This window comes from Elephas maximus, chromosome 1 (genome assembly GCF_024166365.1).
Source record: "Elephas maximus indicus isolate mEleMax1 chromosome 1, mEleMax1 primary haplotype, whole genome shotgun sequence".
Taxonomy (NCBI): domain Eukaryota; kingdom Metazoa; phylum Chordata; class Mammalia; order Proboscidea; family Elephantidae; genus Elephas; species Elephas maximus.
This window is the reverse complement of record NC_064819.1, coordinates 111,720,966-111,745,021: the sequence shown is the minus strand read 5'-3', so window position 1 is coordinate 111,745,021 and position 24,056 is coordinate 111,720,966. Positions and strand designations below refer to the sequence as shown.

The window sequence follows — 24,056 nt, the reverse complement described above, 5'->3', positions numbered from 1 at the left end:
TTTTTTTGAAATAGATCTCCTGTTCTTCTTCCTACTCTATCTTAGTCTGGAAGCTTCACTGAAACCTGTCCACTATGGGTAACTCTCCTGGTATTTGAAATACTGATGGCACAGTTTCCAGCATCACAGCAACACCCAAGACACCAAAGTATGCAAACTGATAGATGAGTGATGGTGCCTAGGCTTACATACCTTGAGTTGTAGAGCCAGAATTGGAACTAAGTCTCTCTGACTCCAAAGCCTGTATTCTTGCCATGAAGAGAATTTTTTTTTTTTTTTTTTTGAAGATCTTTTACCAGACTCTTGGGAGTGTTTCAACCAACTGTGGTATAAGGAAAAAAAAAAAAAAAAAAAAACCTTAGGTAAAGTTTTTATATGTCTGGGCCCAAGGAACAGAATAATTTTTATTTTAGCAAATTCTATTCCAAGATTCTTGGAGTCTCCAGGTGGTACAAACGGTTAACGTACTCTGCTGCTAACCAACAAGTTGGAGGTTCAAGTCCACACAGAGAAGCACTTGCAAAAAATCAATCATTGAGAACCCTTTGGAGCCCGGTTCTACTCTAACATACATAGGATCACTAAGAGTCAGATTTGAGGCAATTGTTTATTACTATTTTTTTTTTATTATTATTTAACCTGTATAAATTGTTCATGTTGGAAGGAAAACCAAGTCTCTGAATGCAAAGGGAAGCTGCTAGTCAGGGCTGCCATAATAACAGCTATCATTTATTGAGCACTTACTATGTAATATGTACTGTGCTAACTGTTTAAATGTATTAATTTATTTAATACAATAAACCTTGAGGATATTGCTATTATTATCCCCAAGTTACATATGAGGAAACCAAGACCCCATGAGGTTAAGTAACTACCCAAGGTTATACATCTGGTAAATGGTAGTGCCAGACTGTCTGGCTCTGGTGGCTGGCTCTTAACCACTCTACTCTGTTGCCTTTAATTAACTATAGAACTCACTCGAGATCCTGCAAGTCCTACATTTTATTTAAGTTTTCATGTAAGTTCTAGGCAACATTATAGAAATAGTGTTATTATTTGGGCTGAACTTCCCAGGAAGTGGGAATGTTTTCTTCAAGGCTGATCTCAAACCTGCTGTGTCCAATTACTCTTTCCTACTGCTGAGTTATAACTTAGGAGAGCCCACAGCTTTTCTGGTCACAGTACACTGTTAGAACAGTCCAGTACTCAGGTACTGAAAAACCTATTCTGATCTAGATCTACCATCCTTTCATTTTATATCCAATTTAAATTTCACCTCCCCCATAACAAGGCAGAAAGGAGTTGAAAGGAGCTTCTTCAGTCTCCTTGTTATACCTCTTTCCCACCAGGCAGCTGTTGCTCCTGGTTCCTACAGGTTTGCGGCAAAGAGAAGAAATGGAAAGAAAGTGAAGGGTCTTAATTTACTGAAGGTGGCATTTATAATCTTACCATACTGTTTCCAAGCAGCTGCTCAAATGGTGGGTCATTCTCTGATGGTCCCTAGCATAATGTCCACTTAGATGAGGTTCTTTCAAAGCTCAACCCAACCACTTTCCAAACACTAGGTATACAGGGTACTGCTCCTGCAGCCCTCTCAACACTCCAGCAAGATCTACCAATACCCCTGTCTTTAGAATTTTCTAGGTTGAGTCAGAAGGTCCCTACCTGGCACAAGTGGTTTGCTATCAGCTGCTGACCTAAAGAACAGCAGTTCAAACTCACCCAGTGGCTCCATGGAAGAAAGGTCTGGCCTACTGTTTTCATAGATTACAGCCAAGAAAATCCTGTGGAGCCGGGCTACTCTGTAACACATGGGGTTGCTATGAGCTGCAATTGGCTTGACAACAATGGGGTTTAAATAGAATTATAGATCAAAGTTCACAGGTCAAGCTCTCCCAAGAGCTCTCTCTCTCTCTCCCTCTCACCACACTCCTGATGCCATGATGTCCTGCAGCCTGAGAGATCCAGGCATGGGCTGGGTGAAGAGTGGAGGTCACAACACCACAACGTTCTATCAGGCCAATAATTCTCTTCAAAGAAATTCACATCCCAACACATGCCAGAATTATCATTTATGCCCTGGGTTGGTGAAAGAACCTTGGAGTAGGATTCAAGAACCTGGTTTGAAACCCAGTTCCTGGTTTGAAACAAGCTGTGTGAACTTGTATAAGCCACTTAAATCTATTCAAAGGTATGTAATACTTGGGTGGCTGTTGGTTAATTCTTCAAAGACATGGAGAATCCAGCAGGGGAGCTGACCAAACATTTTCTCCTTTAGCATTCAGGCAGGTGTACTGTGCCCTTGTACAAATTTGACAGGGAGCTTTTTTTCTTAACCTTCCCAGCAAATGGACTTTTAGGAATGGTTATCTTATTACATCTTATGTTTGCTTCCCTCTACTCAGGAACCTATCACTGTATATTTAAATATAAAAATTCATATAGTATTGCAACCAAGGATGTCATTGTTCACCCGCTGCCTCTACAAGCAAATATCTTGATTGATCCTTTGGAAGTTGCAGTTCCATGCAATGGCTCCTACAGCTTTAAGTGCTGCATAGAGGAGGATGAAGACTACAAAGTTACTTTCCAAATGGGTTCCCTTTTCTTTCCAGCAGGTAAGAGGACAACTGCTGAATTGTTTGGGCAATATTATTTCAAGTATATGGAGTCTAAAAAATTTCTCTTAAAATGTTGTTGTTAGATGCCGTCGAGTAGGCTCCTACTCATAGCAACTCTGTGTATAACAGAGCATACAACAGAAACTCCCCTCCTGGATTCTCACTCTTCAAAATAGGGAGTAAAAAACAAAGGGACAGTGTGAGAAACAGAATGTAACAGAGCAGAATCCACAAGCCCTGTTACCTTCTGCTCTGTATTGGTATATGGATAACAGCTTGGAGGCTGTGGGAGCTGTTGAAGACAGTATTAACATACCTTTATGGGATTCTCACTTCCTCAATATGGCAGAATAGATGTAGCCTGATAGCCCCTTTCTCCATGGAACACCTAGATGGGCTATAAAAATAACACAAAAATGCATTTAAATGCGTAGCTGGGCATGCAAGAAAGTAAGACAAATAATCAAGGGCCAAAAACATAGAGGGAAAGAAAAATAGAGGTGTAAGCTTTATCTAATGATCTGTTCCCTGAACTTTACCAGTATCAGAAGCCCAGAATCCTGGGTTTTAAGGTGGTGAGGGGCATAAAGAAAAGGCCTCGCCCCCTAAGCTATAGCTGAGGCACCCCCACCCACCCGACCCCAGCCTGCACGATGTCGGGACTCGTAACGGGTTTCATGTTCACTGGAAGAGTAGCCTAGAAAAACAAAATCTATCTGTGAGACATTAGATCTTGGCCTCATCTCTAGGTGGGAAAAATTCTCCTTGAGAATTGTAACTGTCCTGCCCTCAACAAAGCTTGGGGCTTGAATTTATCCTGCCTGTGTGGTTCAGGAAACTCCAAACTGAGATATTAAAGTGGTCCAGTGGTCCACTGGTAGCACCACATGGCGCCTGGCAAAAAAACAAATTTAGATCTTCACTGGTAGATGGTACCTCTCGATCCAGATCTTTCAGGATTTCCACGATCAAATATAAGCTCGCAACCCCAAATCTTAAAAGATAGACACCTTCATGAGGGTTTTAAAAGCTCATTCATTCTTTCAACAACTGTCCATTGAGGACCTTCTCAATGCAAAGCAACATATTAGGCAGCAAGAAGGAGAAAAACAAACTGGGGCACATGTGTTAATATCTGGAGGGGTCCATGTCATAAAAGCCAATGTATATAAAATTAATTATCCTAAATAAATAATACAGATTGAAAGAACATTGGAAGTTCAGAAAAGCAGAGACCCAATAAAAACTGGAGTCTTTAGAGAAGGCTGTAAGCTACAGGGGAATGAAATCAATCTGGATATTGAAATATTAAAACATTTCAACATTCTGTATTCAATATGCATTGATTGCATCCAGTTCTTCCTATGTTTCAGACACTGAGCTAGGCACTGGAAGATGCAATGGTAAATAAGAATGAGGACTTGCTCTTCAGGAGCACACGGTCTAGTGGAGGAGAAAATCCATAAAGAAGTCGATATTAACCAGTGTGGTGAAGGCAGGATAGGATAAATGAGACTTGGGTAGATAGAGGGATGCTGGAAAGAGATTCTGATTGTCAAAAAATGTGTGGGCACAGATTTGGAGTCAAGGAAGGCAGAGGTAAAATTTTGGCTAGCGCACATGCAAATATGGATTTATTCTTATCTAAGAGCCAGAGAGCCAGAGGTAAAAAAAAAAAAAAAAGTAAATAAATAAAATCATGTTAAAAATGAATGTGGCATGGGACTAAACCAAAAGCTAAGAAGTTTCCTGAACACAGCCAAACACTTCAAGGAACAGAGTAGCAGGGTCTGGTGTATGGGGATCATGGTTTCAGGGGACATCTAGGTCAATAGGTATAACAAAGTTTATTAAGAAAATGTTTTGCATCCCACTTTGACGAGTGGCACCTGGAGTCTTAAACACTTTCCAGTGACCATCTAAGATGCATCAATTGATCCCAACCCACCTGGACCAGAGGAGAATAAAGAACACCAAAGACACAAGGAAAATGTTAGCCCAATAGACAAAGGGCCACATAAACCAGAGACTCCATCAGCCTGAAACCAGAACTAGATGGTGCCCAGCTACCACCAATGACCGCCCTGACAGGGAACACAACAGAGAGTCCCTGATGGAGGAGGAGAAAAGTGTGGTGTAGAACTCAAATTCACGTAAAAAGGCCAGACTTAATGGTCTGACTGAGACTGGAGGAAATCTCAAAGACATGTCCTCCGGTTGCTCTGTTAACCCAGAACTAAAACCATTCCCAAAGCCAACTCTTCAGACAAAGATTAGACTGGACTGTAAAACATAAAATAATACTCTCAAAGAGTGCGCTTCTTAGTTTAAGCAGATAAAAAAAAAACATGAGACTAAATGGGTGGCTGCTGTCCAGAGGGAGGTTGAGAAGGCAGAAAGAGCCAGGAGCTGGTTGAATGGACACAGGAAACCTGGGATGGAAAAGGGGAGTGTATTATCACATTATAGGGATTGCAACTAGTGTCACATAACAATATGTGTATAAATTTTTGTACAAGAAATTAACTTGAGCTGTAAACTTTCACCTACAGCACAATTAAAAAAAAATGAATGTGGCTCATTTCTGAGAAAATAAAGATATAGAATTAATACGGAGCATAATTAGAAACATAAGTTTTGGACAGGTTTATCCATATAGCATCATCATAACAAAGTTTGTGCTTTTGCTACTCATCTTGTGACTTAATTCTTTCTATAACTTTTTCTTTAGCAAAAGTAGTTAATGAAAAGCAAGTGTGCTACACACACAGTGAGAGTATCATGGCACACTCAACTTCCTGGTGTCCAGAAAATATTGAGGTGTTTTGTCACTTCACCAATGCTGCCAACACTTCTGTCCGGAGTCCATCTATGAAGCTTAATCTGGTTCCTGGTAAGGGCATTTGAAATTACTTTAAAGTGTTATAGTCATAAGCAGAAATTCGTTTATTCATTTATACTCTCATTCATTCACTAAATAAATGTATGCTGAGCATCTTCAATGTGGGAGGCCTTGGCCTAAGCATGGGGCATTTAAAAGTAAATAAGCCACGTTCACTTGCCTTATCTTAGGGGAGAGGTGGGTGTGATAAAAAATGTTATCACCTATAGAGTGGTGCATGCTGAAGTAGAGATGTTATGGGCAGCCAGGGAGGAGGGTTTAACTCTGCTGGTGAGACAGGTGGGGAGGAAGTGGTCAAGAAATCCTTGCAGATGAAATCATGTTTTTGCTGAGTCTGGGAGGCTCAGCAGTTCACTGGGCAGATAAGTGTGGACAGTATCTATGTGTGGCTGAGACTTTCCCTTCATGTTACAGCAAAGGAAGGGTGTCTCCACTACCACTGCGTTCCTGAGACAAGGTTACATGAAAAGAATGCATCTATAAGGAATAGGCAACAGTCTTTCCGATCTGAGCCAACATGCCCTCCTAAAATGTTTTCAACATAAAAGGTCATGATTTGTGGAGCCATTTCTGTAATAACTTATGCTGAAGAGCTCTCCTCAGTAGCAAGAGAGTCAAGTGGATAAACTATGATCCTGGACTTTTGCCACTAGCAATCCCTCCAGAAGTCTTCCCAGTAGTGGTCCCCTGATATCAGAAGGATTCCATGGCTCTATCACCCAGCTTGTTGATGTGTCCTGTTTGATTTGTGGTTGTTCTGACAATGATTGGTAACTGGGCCGTAGACACCAAAGCAGGAAGCAGTTTAGAGTTCCCTCTCTCTCGGAGTCACTGTGTCCTGAGACCCTGCAAGGGGCAGCCCAGGTCACCTCCTCATTTGCCCTCTATCTTAGGCCAGGCTCAACATGTTTTATTCACTTGTCTTTGTTCTTCTCTTTCTTCGTACCAAGTCCACTTCTACTTCCTTTTCCCAGCAAAGCATATTCATTCGTTTTAAGATTTTCATACAATGGCTAAGATCTCAATTAATGCTAAATAAAAAAGCTGGTGAGGGAGGGGGCTGTTCCTTCATCAAAGAGCAAAGGTTCCCTGGAAATCCAGAGACTCTACAACAAATGTCATTTCCCCATTCAGGTCTGGTCTTGAGAAAAGGTGAAAAAGATTCATCTTTAAGGGAAGCCAGAAGGAACAAATGCTTAAAGAGATTGCCTGAAGTACTCAGATCATTAAGAAAATCAAACTCATTGTCATGGAGTGGATTCTGACTCATAGTGACCCTATAGGACAGAGTAGAACTGTCCCATAGGGTTTCCAAGGCCTTAACCTTTACAGGAGTAGATTGCCACTTCTTTCTTCCATGGAGTGGCTGGTGGGTTCAAATCACCGACCTTTTGGGTAGCAGCCAAGTGCTTAACAACTGCACCATCAGGGCTCCTTCATGGGTGCCTGAAATTTCCACCACTAATTATGTCTTTGGGTTGAGGCAATGCTTCTGGGCCTTGGCTGCACATTAGAATCATCTGAGAAACAAAAAAAATACAGAGGCCTGAATCCCACCTCTAGAGATTCTGATTTGCTTGGGCTATAGAAAGCCTGGAAAAGGGGGGGGGGGGTGGTGTTCAGTATCTTCCCAGGTGATTCTCTTACCTTCTTTCATGGTTTTGCTTTCCCACACAAGAAAAGATTCTTGGAGACTAAGAGTGGGATGAGGCATGGAGGAGATAAATTCTGTTAGGAAAAGCAAGTGCAGACTAAGGAAGTTAAGTTTATATGGAAAGCAGGGAGGAGCTTTGGAAAATCAGGGGTAAAATAAAGAAATTGAAAGTAAACAGAAAAAAATGAATTCAGATGTCAAAATTCTACCTAGACCTGACTGTATATCCACTATCTTTCCTCCTCCTCTCAATTGTCCCTTTGTTGCCACGTTTCCCAAACAGAGATAAACATCACATGCCGAGATACCGTAATAGGTGTCGGGGCGCCTGGGAAAGTCATCCAGAAGCTATGCCAATTCTTACAAGTTCCCTGCAGCTCTGGCAGCCTCATTGGGGGAATCATCACTTACAAATGCGAAGGCTCTGCGTGGAAGGTGAAGAGGAATGACTGCATCTCTGCCCCGATAAATAGTCTGCTCAGCCGGACCAAGGTGATCCTTAAACCTTTGACTTTGAGTTCCCTGGGAATATCTCTCTGGGTTAGCGTACTTCTCAGCCCTTAGGAAAATGGGCCTTGGGTTGGTTTGTGTTGCTTTGAAAGCTCCTTTTATTTGCTCATTTCCAAAGAAGATGCAACCCTAGAAAAGCTTTAGAATGCTTACATATAAATATGGCAGTAACAAAGTATGTGTTCTACTCTAGGACCACCTGTATACCTTGACTTTAGCTTCTCAGGACCTTGTTTCCAATTTCTTCAAGGGGTAGATGGTATTATCTTCTCTGTTACTGCTCTCCTTTGAATTATTTTGAGATCAAGCAAATAATGCTAACCTTTTTAGCAAGAGGAACAATATATAAAATAAGTTTCATCAATGCAAAAAATAAAAAGTGGGGCTTTATACTTTCAGAGGTCTAAGATTTCCTCAATCCTTAGATTCTATAGTTCTATAAAAGGAGGTACCCTGCCTCTCTTACCTGGAATAGAGCTTACTGCTACGTGGCAGGAGAAAATTCCTTTCTTTCCATCAAAAATAATTAAATGTCACATCACACTTCATTTGTTGTATGTCAGAGACTCCTAAAATTCCTCAAGCGTCAGTAAGTAGATTCTGGTGAGGCAACCAGTTCAGAGTTACAGTGAATGTGACATCCTCAGACAAACAGTACCAAATCCTCTCATCACTGGAAGAAAAACTGAAGAAAGGAGGTGCTACTGATGTGTTTTATCTAATTATCTTCTGTCTCTCCTCTGGTCTCCTACTGTATTCACTAAAATACCTACTGTGTGTAAAGCATTCTTATGGTGTTGACAGGTAAAAAGGTAAATCAGAACTTGGCCTCTGATTTCGCAGATAATATAATCCAGTTGGGTAGTTGTGTGTGTTAACTTTTGGCTAGGCTATTCAGGTAGTTCTGCTTGAGAATCTTTGAGTTGGACCTTGATGGATGAAACATGGGGGATATAAATTATTTTAATTGAGAAAGTTAGAAATTGTAATTTAAATTCAAAGTTGGGCCCTGATGCCAATTCTAGATGCCTATTATGGAACCCTGGTGGTGCAGTCTTTAAGAGCTCAGCTGCTAACCAAAAAGTCGGCAGTTCGAACCCACCAGCCACACCTTAGAAACCCTATGGGGAAGTTCTATTCTGTCCTATGAGTGAGTTGGAATCAACTTGATGGCAACAGATTTGTCTTTGGTTTTTTAGATGCATTTTCAGTGGAATGGGGCATGCTGGTCTATCATGCTGTATTTAATTTATCCATTCAACATACATTTATTGAAAACCTACTATGTGCCAGATTAACTGACTTGCACTGTGCTAGACTTTATGGGGTCTAAGAAAGCTAAAAAGAAATATAATACCTGGTACATGTTGTTAAGGAGCTTGCAATTTAATTAAAGAGATTTTGAAATTAAAACACCAAATGACATCAGCAGAAATGTCACAGATGTAGAGTATGTTAAATAAAACAAGTACTTACACATTCAGAGGAAGGAACTCTGCTGGGTTGGAACACTCACCAAAGGCATTGTGGAGAAGATAGAACGTGAGCTCATTCTTTTATTAAAAGTAAAAGTTAGATGGAGTCCTGGGTGGTACCAGTGGACCCAGCTGCTAACTCAAAGGTTGGAGGTTCAAGTCCACCCAGAGTGCCTCAGAAGAAAGGCCTGATGTCCTTCTTCTGAAAAATCAGCCACTGAAAACCAGGTGGAGCACAGTTCTACTCTGACAAACACGGGTGGCCATGAGTTTCAGTTGACTCAGTGGCAACTGGAAAGGAATTAGATAGTTAGAAGACAGAGGTATGGTATTTATACATAGGGTGACTATGTAATTATCACCCAAACCTGGACACTTTTGAGCATCAAAGTGGGGCACTATTAATGATTAGGCTAGGACAGCAGATATAAAACAGAACTATTTCAGGTAAACTGAGATGGACAGTTAGGCTATTCATCAGCAGATTAAGTGACATGAGAAAAAGCAAAGAGTGCCAAACGTGCCTCCATGCAGACCATCCAAGTAACAATTTTTCTGAGCTTTAATCTAGTTCTCTAGCAATCACATCTACCTACATTCTCTTTTCAATCAGTCATCAGGTTGACATATGTCTTACTCTTCCCCTTCAGTGAGTGAGGTCTTGGATAATACTCCATTCTGAAGAGCAGGCACAGGTAGTTGAAGAGACAAGCAAGTTATTCCAACAGAACATGGGATGCAACTGCAAGCACATGCAAAAGGGACAGAACAGGCAATGGGTTCAGACGAAAGAATGAGTCTAGGTTACCTTGGAAAAACTTCCCAGGGAGGGAGACTCTTTGAACTGGGTCTTGGTAGACAAGCAGCATTTGGAAAGGGGACAGGGGCGGAAAAGCATTCTAGATGGTGGACAGCATGAATAAAAATCTAGAGATGAAAAAGAGATAGCTGTGTTCTGAGCACAGTAAGTAGACCAGTTCGGGTAGGGCAGAAGCTTCAGAGAGGTGAGTGGCAGTAAGAGATGATAATTTGAAATGTAAAGATCTATTCATCAAGAACTTTGAATTTCTTTGATTATCAAATCTGTATTGAGTGTCAATTATGTACCAAGTATCAGGCCACTCAAAGGTGAGTGAACACAGGCAAAAAGGTGTTGATCTTTTCCTCTGGGCATAGGTAAACCTCTGAATATCAAAGGAGTAGCACACTGTTGTTGTATATGTCATGAATATCATTCTGGTGAGTTAGATGAGGGAGAGATTGGAGATATCTAGAAAGCAGAAGTGTCTGTAATAAGCATTGACAATGGGAGTGGAGAAAAAAGGATGCTATGGATGTGATGTGACGTGTCATGGCTGGATCAACAGAATTCGATGACTTTTTTTTTTTTTTGGTTTTGGTTTCACTAGGCTTTGATCAAGAGCCCCTCTCAGGATGAGAAGCTCTCTGCATACCTTCATAATCTATCTATTAGTACAAACAAGGTGGAACATGAAATCAGCTCATCCCCTGGTAATCTGGGGGCCATTATTAACATCCTTGATTTGCTCTCAACAGTTCCAACCCAAGTGAACTCAGAAATGATGACGGTGAGTTTACCCTTCCAAGATTTTGGGTCTCGCATTTTCATCACTCAGTACTTAAGGTCAAGAAACATAATTCATCACCATTCCTGCTTCTTTAACTTTTCCAAGTAATGTAATACTATGGATAGTATGACCATATAGTCACATATATAGCATGTTCTGCCAGCTATGGCTTTAGGATATTGGAGAATGTTTCCAAAATTCATTTTGGGATCTTAAGAAGATTTCTTTAGTGAATCTCTGCTTTGATTTCTTCATTAAAATAAAATTAATTCTTACCTGCTTCAAGAAGAGCTAGGGATAAAACATTTTCAGAATATGTATGAGGTGGGATTCTCAAAGTTCTAGCACTAAATATGAGCTTTGAAGCAATCAGCATTCAGGGAGGAAAGAGAATTCACCCACAGTTGTTCAAAGAAAGAGGCTTTAAAGAAAGAATGCTTACAGAAGTGAAGCCAGCATTAAAGAACAAACAAGGGGTGATGAGGCACCCAGAGACCAGCACCATATGGAAGCCACTACTACCTCCAGGACTAAAAGAGAAAGCAGAGAAAATAGTGCTTCTAGAGCCAAGTGAGAGCTGAAGCCTTGTAGGAGGGACCACTCAGCAGGAGCTATAGTCTTGGAAGAGCATAGCTGTTGCCAGAGATGCAATGAGGAGGCTGGGGATGGTGGTGGGTAGTGTGAAAATATATTCCAACTTGTCTCTCCTCCCACCTTACCATCTGCCAGTGCCTGCCATTGGTAGAACCCTTCTAGAGGCCAACTGGCAAGCTGATTGGGTAATAGAGCCCAAAGGGGACATCCTCCCAGAGGCAAAGAAGGGCCAGTCACAAAGGAAAATGGTGAGCCCAAGTTTGTAGGAGAAAGAAGCAAATTATATGGCCTAAAAGAAAGATGAAAGATGCTTTGGACAACACTCACATAGCTCATTTGATATGCAGGGTTTGAGAGGGTCATTTGAGACTTCCTCACCCTTGCAGGTAAAATCACATTTACGAAAAAAAAAACCTTTACAGGCTTGAGATTTAAAAAAAAAAAAAAAAAGTAATAATAAAACAATTAATAAATGTCTCTGCCAGCCTGCTGAAGTGCCCTTAGTGGGTGGTGGGGGGTAGTTTACATTGCCACTACTGCTAACTAGTTAAAGCCCATAGGTTTAGGAATCCATCCTCTGCCAGTTCCCTGCCATAAGAAGACAGGTCACAGAGCCCCCCAGTCTGTGATGCCTTATCTTTCTCTCTGCTCCTTTCCTCTTTCCCACTCAACCAGCTTCTTTCCAGGAGGATACTGTTTTTTTTTGGGGGGGGGGGCTCTTTTATGATTGAAAGAATTTGGTTGGTTTGATCCCATGCCATCTCAATTGCAGCACATTCTCTCTACGGTTAACGTCATTCTTGGAGAGCCCATCTTGAGCACCTGGAAGATTTTACAACAGCAACAGACCAATGAGAGTTCACGGCTACTGGATTCAGTGGAGCGGTTTTCCCGGGTGTTACAGTCAGGAGAGAGCACCGTTTTGTCCATCTCCCACACTAATGTGCAGATGAGGGGCATAGTCATCAAAACTGGCCACCCAAAAAACTACAAACAGAGCTTTGTTTTCTCAGACACTGCCCTTTGGGGCAAAGTAGTTATTGACAAGCCCCGGTTGGAAAGCTTGCAGCCAGATTCATCTATTGTCACAGTGGCTTTCCCAACTCTCAAAACTATTCTTACTAGGGACTTTCAGGGAGAGAATTTTGCAAACAGCTTAGTGATGACAACCACTGTCAGCTACCATATAACCATGCCATTCAGGATTTCAATGACTTTTAAGAACAACAACCCTTCAGGTGGGGTACCACGATGTGTCTTCTGGAACTTCAACCTCGCCAATCACACAGGGGGGTGGGACAGTGATGGGTGCTATGTTAAAGAAGTAGATGGGGACAATGTCTCCTGTACCTGTGATCACCTAACATCATTCTCCATACTCATGTCCCCTGACTCCCCAAACCCTGGTTCTCTCCTGAAAATACTACTGGATATCATTTCTTACATTGGGTTGGGCTTTTCCATCCTGAGCTTAGCAGCCTGTCTGGTGGTGGAAGCTGTGGTCTGGAAATCAGTGACCAAGAACCGGACATCCTATATGCGCCACATCTGCATCGTGAACATTGCCGCTTCCCTTCTAGTTGCTGATATCTGGTTCATTGTGGCTGCCACCGTCCATGACCATCACTATCCACTCAACGAAACTGCCTGTGTGGCCGCCACCTTCTTCATTCACTTCTTCTACCTCAGCGTTTTCTTCTGGATGCTGACACTGGGTCTTATGCTTTTCTACCGTCTGGTTTTCATTCTGCATGATGCAAGCAGGTCCACCCAGAAAGCCATTGCTTTCTCTCTTGGCTATGGCTGCCCTCTTGTCATTTCAGTCATCACGGTGGGGGCCACCCAGCCACAGGAAGTCTACACAAGGAAAAATGCCTGTTGGCTCAACTGGGAGGACACCAAGGCCCTGCTGGCTTTTGTCATCCCAGCACTGATCATTGTGGTGGTGAACGTGACCATCACGGTTGTGGTCATCACCAAGATCCTGAGGCCTTCCATTGGAGACAAGCCAAGCAAGCAGGAGAAGAGCAGCCTGTTTCAGATCAGCAAGAGCATTGGGGTCCTTACGCCACTCTTGGGGCTCACCTGGGGCTTTGGTCTTGCCACCGTGTTCCAGGGTAGCAATGCTGTGTTCCATATTGTGTTTACCCTCCTCAATGCCTTCCAGGTAAGTTCTCAGTGCAGGGCTTTCAGGAAGTATCTATTCTGGTGGGAAGAATTAACGATAGAAACACAAACAGGAGTAGGAATGAGGAAGGATTTTAGTCCAGAGGAGGCCTTAGCCTTAGCCTTAAAGAGCAGTAATTACAAGAACTCGATAAGATAGAAAGGACACATCTCTCTGCCCCCATAGACGTTCATTCCTTTTATCACCAGCATTATAATCTAGTTGCGTGTGCAACTCTCTTCTAAATGCCCTGGCAAAGTTCCTAATAATATAGGCAGGAAGAAAGGCTCTTCACTACCCTGGACTTTGCTGTTTAGCCAACATTATTTTGAAGCAGTTTATTATTGCCTAAATGAAAACATCACTATTAAACCAAGTAATCTCTCCAGTTAATTTCCATAAGTATTCAATGAGTTCTGTCTTTGCGAACATAGGGATCACATCTGTCTCGCTCATAACTGTATCCCTCAAACCAGTTGCCATCAAGTTGACTCTAACAGAAGCAGATCACCAGGCCTTTCTTTTGCGGTACCTCTGGGTAGACCCCAATGTCCAACCCTTTGTTTAGCAGCTGAGCTCGCTAACCATTGTAACACTGTGCCTAATAAATACCTTGGCTCAGAGTAGGTGCTCAATAAACATTTGGTGTGTGAAATGAATACTCTGTACTACATGGTGGATTGTCTGGAAGTTATGCTGATGAATAAAATAGAAAATGCTTTGTATAAACCAGACATTCTGCTGGATTATGCAAAAATGAACAAGATCATTTTCTCTGTCTTGTAGCACATAACTAATTATAATGAAAGCTGGATCGTTACAAGAGCTGTAACAGAGGTACAGACAACAAGCCTTTGGAGCACCAGGAAGGGAGTGAATAACACTGATTCACTCAGTGGAGGGGTGGTAAGGATAGACAAAGCTGCCCAAGCATGGAGGGCCCTGTGAGCTGGTGAAGAGGCAGGGGGTCTGCAGGGAAAGTTGAGGCGTTGTCCCTTGGACACTTGTGCCAAGACCATGCAAACCATAACTTCCGCTGCTGGGCCCATGACTACAAGCTATAGGCTCGTACCTACTGACCTTCATAATACAGCTTGGTTGGAAAAGACTAATTATCCTGTCCCAGGCCCAGCATCCTCATGATAGCCACGTGAGGGGTAATGCAGATGCAAGTACAGTTAGTACCATACCAGCAGGACATCCCATTCAAAGTTGGGGGAAAATACCTTTATGACATTATAGCATTTAAGGTCCCTTGGTGTGGACCTTTTCAACGTTATCATGTACTGGACTTGTTCCATAAACTCAGATGGGGAAAGAGGTAGTACCAATCCAATGCCAGGTTAATAATGCTTCCTGTTTTGTTTGACAATAGTATATATAGTAAATATTACATATTTATTATATATTCTATATATACATGCATACACACACACACTCACTTATGTATGTTACTGGACTATAGAATATAATTAAAATGCATTTCTTCCCAATCCTTTACCCAGGGATTATTCATTTTACTGTTTGGATGTCTCTGGGATCAGAAGGTAAGAACAATGACAATTTCATGTTTCTAGAAATTTATGGTACTCATGGTGAGTTGGACTGACAATTTCTTCTCTTAAACAATGCAGGTACAGGAAGCTTTGCTGAACAAGTTTTCACTGTCAAGATGGTCTTCACAGCACTCAAAGGTAAACCTTTTCTCTGTGGCGAATTTCCATTTTGTGTCCTAGGGCATTCCACTAATAAGGTGAAGTAGAGAATGCTAAATATTTATCTTAGAATTTTGATCATTGGGTTTAAACACATTGCAGTCACAAACCCCTATTCCTCCACAACTACTTTTAGCATAGATTATTCAGTTATTTTGGTTCTTGCCTCATTCTACCTGTTAAACACAGCCATGGTGCCATCATTAAGATGCTACCTTCACCTCTTTAAATACGGATTTGAATAGCACAGATGACATAAGTGAAGGTTAAATTCAATCTTTCAATGATAAAAAAATCTCCTAGGGGAATTCAAGGTATTAAAGGAAGCAATTTGAGGAATAATGATCAGTCGAATCCACCAGGCGCTCCTTGGAAACTCTATGGGGCAGTTCTACCCTGTCCTATAGGGTCGCTAGCAGTCAGAATCGACTCGATGGCACTGGGTTTTGGGGTTTTTTAGGATTTTTCTGCAGTTCATTTTGGAAAATACCTTACCTTACTGCATATGTATCAGAGTAGAACTGTGCTCCACAGGGTTTTCAGTGGCAGATTTTTCAGAAGAAGATTGCTAGGCCTTTCTTCCAAGGTACCTCCGGGTGGACTGAACCCTCCAACCTTTTGGTTAGCAGCCAAATGCATTAATCATTTGCACCATCCAGAAAATAAATATTACGCTTGAATATATTTGACTGTCTTTCGCATGTCAGAAGTACTAGAAACCTGGAAACCAGCAAAACATGTATTTTCTTTATCAATATTAGTGATAAGATTCGAGTATCTCAAGGTGGCTCTCCTGCTTGATTTGTTTGAAGTTCTGATTCAGCTCATCTAGGCCATCTAAGGGAGTGGAACTAGAGAGGCAGGCAGTGACCACTAGAGGGCAGCAAGCAGAACGGACTCTGACAGCAGCTAGCTTTTTTTTTTTTTTTTTGGTTTGTTTGGACATTGGTCTAGGAACCCTGGTGGCCCAGTGGTTAAGAGTTTGGCTGTTAACCAAAAGGTCGGTAGTTTGAATCCACCAGCTGCTCCTTGGAAATTCTATGGGGAAGTTCTACTCTGTCCTATAGGGTGGCTGTGAGTTGGAATCGGCTCAATGGAAACGGGTTTTGTTTGTGGTTTATGTTGGTCTAACAAATTTGCTCTTTGTCTTTTCTCTCTCTCTTCTAGTCAACATCCCTAGGTTCGTCCACACCTGTATTTTCTATGAGTTCTCCAATATCAAGAAGATTTAATAATTTGTTTGGTAAAACAGGTATGTAGCGACCTCTAGGTGCCCACTGGTTAACTAGAATAAGCTTGCCCTGATAGGGGAGACTGAAGTCCTTCACTCTCCACCCCAGCTCTACCCTCCCCGCTCCACACACACAGACACATATACTCCTCATGGATGTGCCTGCAATGACCTCATTTGGGAAGAGGTTAAATATAGGAACTTACTTCATTTTCCCAAACCATCAGTAGGCTGGTACAGAGGGCAACTGCCTTCCGTGGGCAACCAATAATAACTCATGAAGAATAAGATTTGGAGAATCTAGACAAGCCTTGTAAGAGCTGCCTTTCAAAACTGCATCAGTCATGAAAATGAGAACCTTAAATTGCTGGCCTTGGCAAGCACCAAGTTCTTTTCTCACTCATGTTCAATTGAAATAGGTAGGTACCATTTCTGCGTCACTGAGCAGCAACAAATTTCCTTAGAAAACCCTACCACAGGATCCCATGCTGTGGGTTTCTTTTCCTTTTTGGAGCGTGTTTGTTTTTTCACACTGACGTTTATAATACTGTGCATGGATATATGAGGGATCATCCTAGATGACTTTTCTATTAGAAATATGCACAGTTAAAATTTCCATCTTGGAAATAGGAGATAATAGTATCAATGACTTTGGGCAATGGCTGTCAGCTCTTCTGGCAAATTGAAATGCCCACCCCATGCCACCATCTCCCCAGGAAAATAAGCACTCGAATTCCTTCCAGCTTCTTGAAACTGAGCAGAACGCACAAATGCAGAGTCTTCCAGACCAAGACCTTTCATATGAAAGCAAGCTTTGAGAATACCTATGAATTGCTAAAACTCTGGAGAACTTGGTAGTTTCTACATTCATTTAGTGAATGATTCATGAAACTGGAGGACCTTCACTTTTGATTTGAAGGTCATGGCTTCTGCCTGTTGTGAAATGATCAAATAATCTGTCTGTGTTAGAACTAGATTACCCTCTGCCAGTACACATCTGCCATTTGCCTGAAAGTGAAAATAATAAAAACTCTATGAAATAATTCTACGGAATCAAAATTATGCCATATGTAAGGCTAAACAAATATGTTTCTGGTTTCTGAATCAGATAAATGTTGGAGCGGGGGCTCTGTTTCTGATATCAGCTGGATATCAGAGCCTGAGATACCTGGTCATTGTCACTTGATGGCTTTTCAAGGGTCATTGATACAGCCCCTACACTGGCCCATTTGAGGGTTCCATAATCACTGTAACTTTGGTTTATGTTGTTGGCAGCCCCAAAGACCCCTCCCAGCAATGATGGAAACCTTGTTAGCTGTGGCAGTTCACGAATCTGATGGTAGGGTGGGCACTGTGTCCCTCCCCTTGTCCAACACACACTCCCCACTGTCGTCGACACTCAGCCCCCCCATCCCACCCCACCCCGCCTTTGTGCTGACATTGCCATTGCTCAGATGCTGCCTTCCCTGCTGCACCGGCTCTCGGCACTTTGGGTTGTCCCCTGACTTCTGCATCTTTTCTGGTCCTACCTTTCCTTCCCCACAGATTTTCTCTTATCTTCCCTTTGTAGACCCTTGCCTTTCAGCTCGGCCTTCAGGCCTCTCCCAAGATCTTCCCCAAGTCACCATAGCCCAAGGGGACCAGGGAGGTTCCTCATGTGGTGTCCCCAGTCCATGCATGTGGCAGCATGTGGAGCAGCTGCCCACGTTGAGATCTTCCTTTCTTTGTAGAAATCTGGCTGCTGGTATGATGTGAAATAGTGCTTGTCGGCTGCAATGCATGTTTGAGAACGACACCCTTGTTTGTTCTCTGGCACTTCTGGGATGTGGGAGGCAGGCAGGCATGGGTTGATTTCCAGGCTTGGCCAAGCTTACCTGGCTCTTGCACCGAAGCTCCCTACTGGACCACTAGAAGATGTTCACACGCTGGTGGCCAGGAAGGCTTGTCTTTAAGGCGGGGCTGCGGCTCTGTTTTGCAGGAACGTACAATGTTTCCACCCCAGAAACAACCAGCTCATCCCTGGAAAACTCATCCAGTGCTTACTCATTGCTCAACTAAGAACAGGAAAATCCAACCCATGTGCCCTCTTGAAAACAGTGGATGTGCTCAGAAAGAAGAGATCTTTTCCAAAGTTATGGGTAAAATGTTTGCTCAGCAGGCTTTTGGGAGTAGATGCTGAAAAGACTTTTTCATTAAGGAAGCTTTTTTTTGTAAAGACAGACTAAAAGTAATTTTTATGTTTGTTTTTGCTTCCCTCCCTTTTCATGTGATACCAAATGTGTATAGTATTTAAGTGAAACTCAAGCCCCACCCCCCTCCCCCCCCCAGGCCCAGCTTCTCTGTCTATATTGTAAAATAGAATTTTGAAGAGACATTTTCACTTTTCACACGTTGGGCACAAAGATAAGCTTCCATTAAAATAATAAGTAACAGGTTAGTACTTAAGAAAACATTCCGGTGAGTTCTATCTAGGAAGGAAGGAAGGCAAGATGAAAAAAGAGAAGAATAAGGAAAAACAACATTAAGGACCACATGTTAAGATGTCCATGTTAATGATCTAATGTAACTACTCAGATAGATATTGCAACATTAAGAATAGAAAATGGCTCAAAAATGAAAACTGGATGTAAGCCATAGGAAAAGAGCTTGGTATTTTCATAGCCAACAGAAAAAATCAAAAGCAGTGGAGCAGATTGAAAAGAAATTACATTATGAGGATGCTTCAAATGGATAATAATATTTACAGGAGATGCGTGGAAGGAAACATGATTCCCCTGATGGTAAACACATTCATATCTACCTTTGTGTGTTAAGATTTGAGCTAAGTGGAATGAACCTGCAGAGAAAGTGGGATAAAGATACTTTATCTAATCCACGCAGGAACAAACTACTGATCAAATTTTCTATAACCAATAAACCATTTGCCATCAAATTGACCCCAGCTCATGGTGACTCCCTGTGTGACAGAGCAGAACTGTGCTCCACAGAGTTTTCAGTGGCTGCGTATTTGGAAGTAGGTCACCAGACCTTCCTTCTTAGACACCTCTGTGTGGACTCGAACCATCAGCCTTTCAGTTAGCAGCCAGCTCCTTAACCATTTGCACTACCTAAACCCAAAACCCAGTCCCATCGAGTCGATTCTGACTCATAGCAACCCTATAGGATAGAGTAGAACTGCCCCAGACTCCAAATATTCTTCAGTTGATCAGCAAAGCCATATATTTTAGTTCCACGTTTCGAAAATAAAAATATATATTTTTGATACTTAAGAATTGCCAAATTTGATATATTGCACTGAAAAGAGACCCCAACTCTCATGTTTAACAGCTTTAACCAGGTACTTCTCTGTGCATTATAGAATAGATTTTAATAATCTTGTAGCATTGCATGTTGTTATTGTTGTTGTTACTGTTATTGTTACTGTAGATTGAATGGCCCTTGGTGTGTTGTATAGCTCCTTATGTATTATCTCTTTCAGTCCTTAAGTTGCCAGACCAATACATTAAGATTTTCATATCGTCTAATTTGTGTTTTTTTCCAACCACTTGGAACACTCCCAGAGAGAAGTTTTTATAGCTGGTGATTTCATGTTCCTAATGACACTTGAACTTATGAACAGATGACAGAGCTTTTCCTAAGAAACTGATTGTTTGAGAATTGTGTGTTCATTTCATGTAAAAATTACAAATATTTATTACAATTGCATCCATATTAAAGCTAAACTAGGTGCTGTAGATACAGCTACCTTATATTCCAAATCAAAGTCTGACTCCAAGGGGAAAATAAGACAATAAAAAATGTGGGTCTACTTGGGAGCAATCTGGGCTGTGTGGTCTTCGTGAGGACTGAGAACATAAAGGGGCCCAGGCTTTAAGAAGATGGGACCAAAGAAGTTGAGATTCCACAAGCATGTATTGAGGTTCGAAGAGTTTTCTTTTAATATGCTCTTTAAAACTTTCTTCCCTGTATTTTTTGTTTTACATTATGTTTCCTCTTCTCTTTTATTCATGGGGAGGGAGAGGAATGGGTGTAAGTGGGATTGACAGGAGTCCTAATAATGGTTAAAGTAGAGGAGCTCCTTATTTCTACATATTCGCAAAATGATGTAGACATTTACTCCCACGTTTGTCTAAGAATTGTCACATCACTTTCCCAGCTGAATAGTGTGTTATTTAAAGTCCCTACAGGAAATGAGTCTTAGTCTGTGAGATGCAGACGAAGTTCACCAGGGAATTATCAACTTTGGGCGGAGCTCAGTATCAAGAAGAGAGAGGTAGGGGCTAGGTTGAAAGATCAGCTGAATTGGAATTAGATTCTAGGGAAAGAATGACTACTGTGGAATTAGAGTTGGTGTCTGGAGTTGTATCAGGGAGAACTGAGCCAGGGTTAAGCACAACATTAGCCTGGCAATCTTGACGTCATCAGTCAGGGAGCGCTCTTGAGTAGGCACTGGTTCTCGTATTTAAAAAATGCAAAGGAATAAGACACACTGACCTTCCACCAACCTCAACCCCTTGGGAATCATTGTGGTTGATGTTGTGAAGGGGAGCCTCCGCTAATTGAAAGTTCCATAGGATGTAGACCTGGACCTCTGCCCACATCCATTAACCAAGTGGTGGTTGGCATATCCCCACCACACACACACACACACACCAACAAGCATGTGCCACCACCTTGCAAGCCACAATACTAGATCCAATTCCAGAAAAAACATGGAAACAAAAAATTGGAGAAATACTTCCTGGTTTTCTGCCCAAATGCAAGATACATAATTCAACCACTGTACTTTCCCAAAAAGATCTTAAAATAAGCAGTAGAATTCAAAACTATGAAAGAGAACAGTAGTCCATGATTCTGTAAATTGTATGAAAGCAGGAGCCTCACTTGGCCCTGAGGTTATCAACTGTAAATCAGCAAGGATTGCAAGACTATTGGTAGAAAATTTCTGAGGGAAGGAGGAAGGTTTGGTTCTGACATGGGAGCAAAGTGAGAAGCAGGGACTTTCCTTGTAAAGGGCTCAGTGATTCCCCATGTTCCCGACATCTCCCAGTGAGAGAAATTGGTTCCGTGTGCCAAAATATCTTTCCATTAAGGGAACTTCCATTAAATCAGTTTTCTTCCAAAAGGGAACCTGTGCTAATTCCTCAGAGATTGTGGGATTGGTACGTTCACAAACAAGCAATATAAACTACAGAGATATTCTCTGGGAATATTACAAATCCAGGGTAACACATCCAAGTCTGTCATCTCTTGAATGAGTCATGTATCTGCCATCTTCATATCCACTTCTTATTGGTTATACAGGGAAAGAGGTAAATCAAGGTCTGTGGGGTTTTCAGGATGTAGGTGCTAAGGCCAGAAATCAAGATACACTGTGTGAAGTCATAGCCTTTTGTTGTTTGTATAGGGAACGTCAGAGAGGTCAGCGTTGGAAGATTTCAGAAGAAAACAAAGAAGTTATATGGAGATGAGAAAGATTATAGTAACAATTAAGTGCAGGTGGGAGGTGGAAGGAGTTATTCTGAGTGGAGCAGAAAGTTCGTAGTCATTTGTGAAGACAAAAGGAAATGAGAGTGGTCCCAGGGGGTAAAATGGATTTTATTCATGGCATGTGATGCTAATGTCTGCATCCCAAAGAGAAAGCCTAGAGACTCAAGCCAACAGAAGTCTGATTCCCAGGTGGCCAAAACAAAGGGGGAAGTTTAGAGTGGATATATCATTCCTATGTATTTTTTTTGAAACCAACAGGAAATAGTGTCCTACTATTTCAAAGATGTTAATTTTGAGATTAGATGCTGTAGCTTTCTAAAATTGTGACTTGGGATTTTAAATCATGTCTTAATAGTATACCAGCATACAGCTGTGTTTCCTTTCCATGCTTGTAACAATAAACAATCTAATCAGATCTTGTGAAGCTTTCTTTATATAAACTCTATGATCTTTTGTGGTTCGCTACTACTGCTGTATCAGGCTTCCCTACATCAACCAGAATTTAACTCCATTCTCCAAACAGTGAATGATCCCTTCCATTTTCCAGGCATAAGGTGTGCCGGGAAGTTCACAGCTGAGCTCGGCTGGCTGAAAGGCTGCAGTCTTTCCTCACACCATCCACACCCCCACTTGGCATGTGGTAATTCAGCAGTTACAGGGGTTTAACAATAGTCCTTGAAGTAAAGCTATCAGAACCTAACTGCCTGTGAAACAAAATAAGTAAAGTTCTGCTCTGACACTGGTGTGTGGCTTGGTTGAAATTTTCTTTGACAGCTGAAAATGGAACTCCATGAATTTTTTTATTAGCAGATACTATATATTTGCAAAACCCACTGCTGTCAAGCCAATTCTGACTCATAGCAACCCTATAGGACAGAGTAGAACTGCACCATAGAGTTTCCAAGGAGTACCTGCTGGATTTGAACTGCTGACCTTTTGGTTAGCAGCCACAGCACTTAACCACTACGCCACCAGGGTTTCCATATATTTGCAATGTGACCCTATATTTACTATATTAGTTTTCTCTTGCTGTGTAACGTCACAAATTTAGGAGCTTAAAACAACATTCATTTGTTATCTCACAGTTTCTGTAGGTCAGAAGTCTGGGCACAGCTAACCAAAAGAAAACCAAACCCACTGTTGTCGAGGACAGGGTAGAACGGGCCCATAGAGTTCCCAAGGTGGTAATCTTTGTGCAAGCAGATTGCTTCATCTTTCTCCCACGGAGCAACTGGTGGATTTGAACTGCCAACCTTTCTGTTAGCAGCCGAGTGCTTAACCACTACACTACCAGGGCTCCCTGGGCACAGTTAGCTGGGTTCAATGTTCAGCGTCTCACCAGGCTGAAATCAAAGTATCAACCAGACTGTGGTCTCATCTGCAGATTTGAGTCATCTTCCAAGTTCATTAATTGCGCTTGTTGGACTGAGGCCCTCAACTCTTAGAGACCGCCTGCCATTCCAAGCCATGTGGCCCTTTCCACAACATGGCAGATTGGTTCCTTAAGGCCAACAGGAGAGCTTCTCTCCTGCTTCAAGTCTCTCTGACTTCTTCTATCTCTGAGCTCTAAACCTTCTTTTGAAAGGCTCACCTGATTAGGTCTGGACCACTCCAAATAATCTCCCTTGAGATTAAATCAAAGTCAACTGACTGAGGACCTTAATTACATCTGCAGAATTTCTTTACCCTTGCCATATAATGTAATCTGACCAAGGGAGACACAGTCTATCATATTTACTGATCCCATCCACACTCAAGCAGAGAGGATTAGTCCGGGTGTCTCATCAAATTGTCTAAAAAACAAGCAAAACAAATTAAGGGCCCAACACTGCTCTGCAGAATCTGTATGAGGCGTTAGCAGTGGAGATGCGACCTGTGAACATTTCCCTGTGCCAAATGGTAATCACTTAGAAGGGTCTCTGGCAGTATCAGTAATCCAGCCCCTGTGCTGCAAATATCTCCTTGCTATTTTTATATTCTGTCTGCTGAATATGCAAACATGAGAAAAGTCACCTCGCCCATGAAGATGGCCTGCAGCTGTGCTGAAATTCAAGGAACGGACACTGGTGGGAAAGTCTTGATTGTTTAAATGAAAAGAGGCAGCCACC

The 24,056-nt window shown here is 41.9% G+C and overlaps 1 protein-coding gene across 9 annotated transcripts in view; it reads left to right on the top strand.

Moving 5' to 3' along the window:
- Window positions 1–22,344, top strand: part of ADGRF5 (adhesion G protein-coupled receptor F5) — a 128,589-nt gene extending 106,245 nt beyond the window's left edge. For 3 of the 9 annotated variants that reach the window (XM_049893753.1, XM_049893742.1, XM_049893702.1), the window contains 10 exons: window positions 2,406–2,618; window positions 5,353–5,514; window positions 7,461–7,669; window positions 10,572–10,751; window positions 12,118–13,512; window positions 14,299–14,418; window positions 15,018–15,059; window positions 15,147–15,206; window positions 16,395–16,479; window positions 18,437–22,343. In XM_049893753.1, the coding sequence (XP_049749710.1) occupies window positions 2,406–2,618; window positions 5,353–5,514; window positions 7,461–7,669; window positions 10,572–10,751; window positions 12,118–13,512; window positions 14,299–14,418; window positions 15,018–15,059; window positions 15,147–15,206; window positions 16,395–16,479; window positions 18,437–18,516 (2,546 nt within the window). In that variant the 3' untranslated portion in view covers window positions 18,517–22,343. Of the gene's footprint in view, window positions 1–2,405; window positions 2,619–5,352; window positions 5,515–7,460; window positions 7,670–10,571; window positions 10,752–12,117; window positions 13,513–14,298; window positions 14,419–15,017; window positions 15,060–15,146; window positions 15,207–16,394; window positions 16,480–17,733; window positions 17,798–18,436 lie in introns of all 9 variants that reach the window. The other 6 variants (XM_049893696.1, XM_049893718.1, XM_049893709.1 and 3 more) reach the window with 5 other exon arrangements.
- The last annotated feature ends 1,712 nt before the right edge of the window (window positions 22,345–24,056 follow it).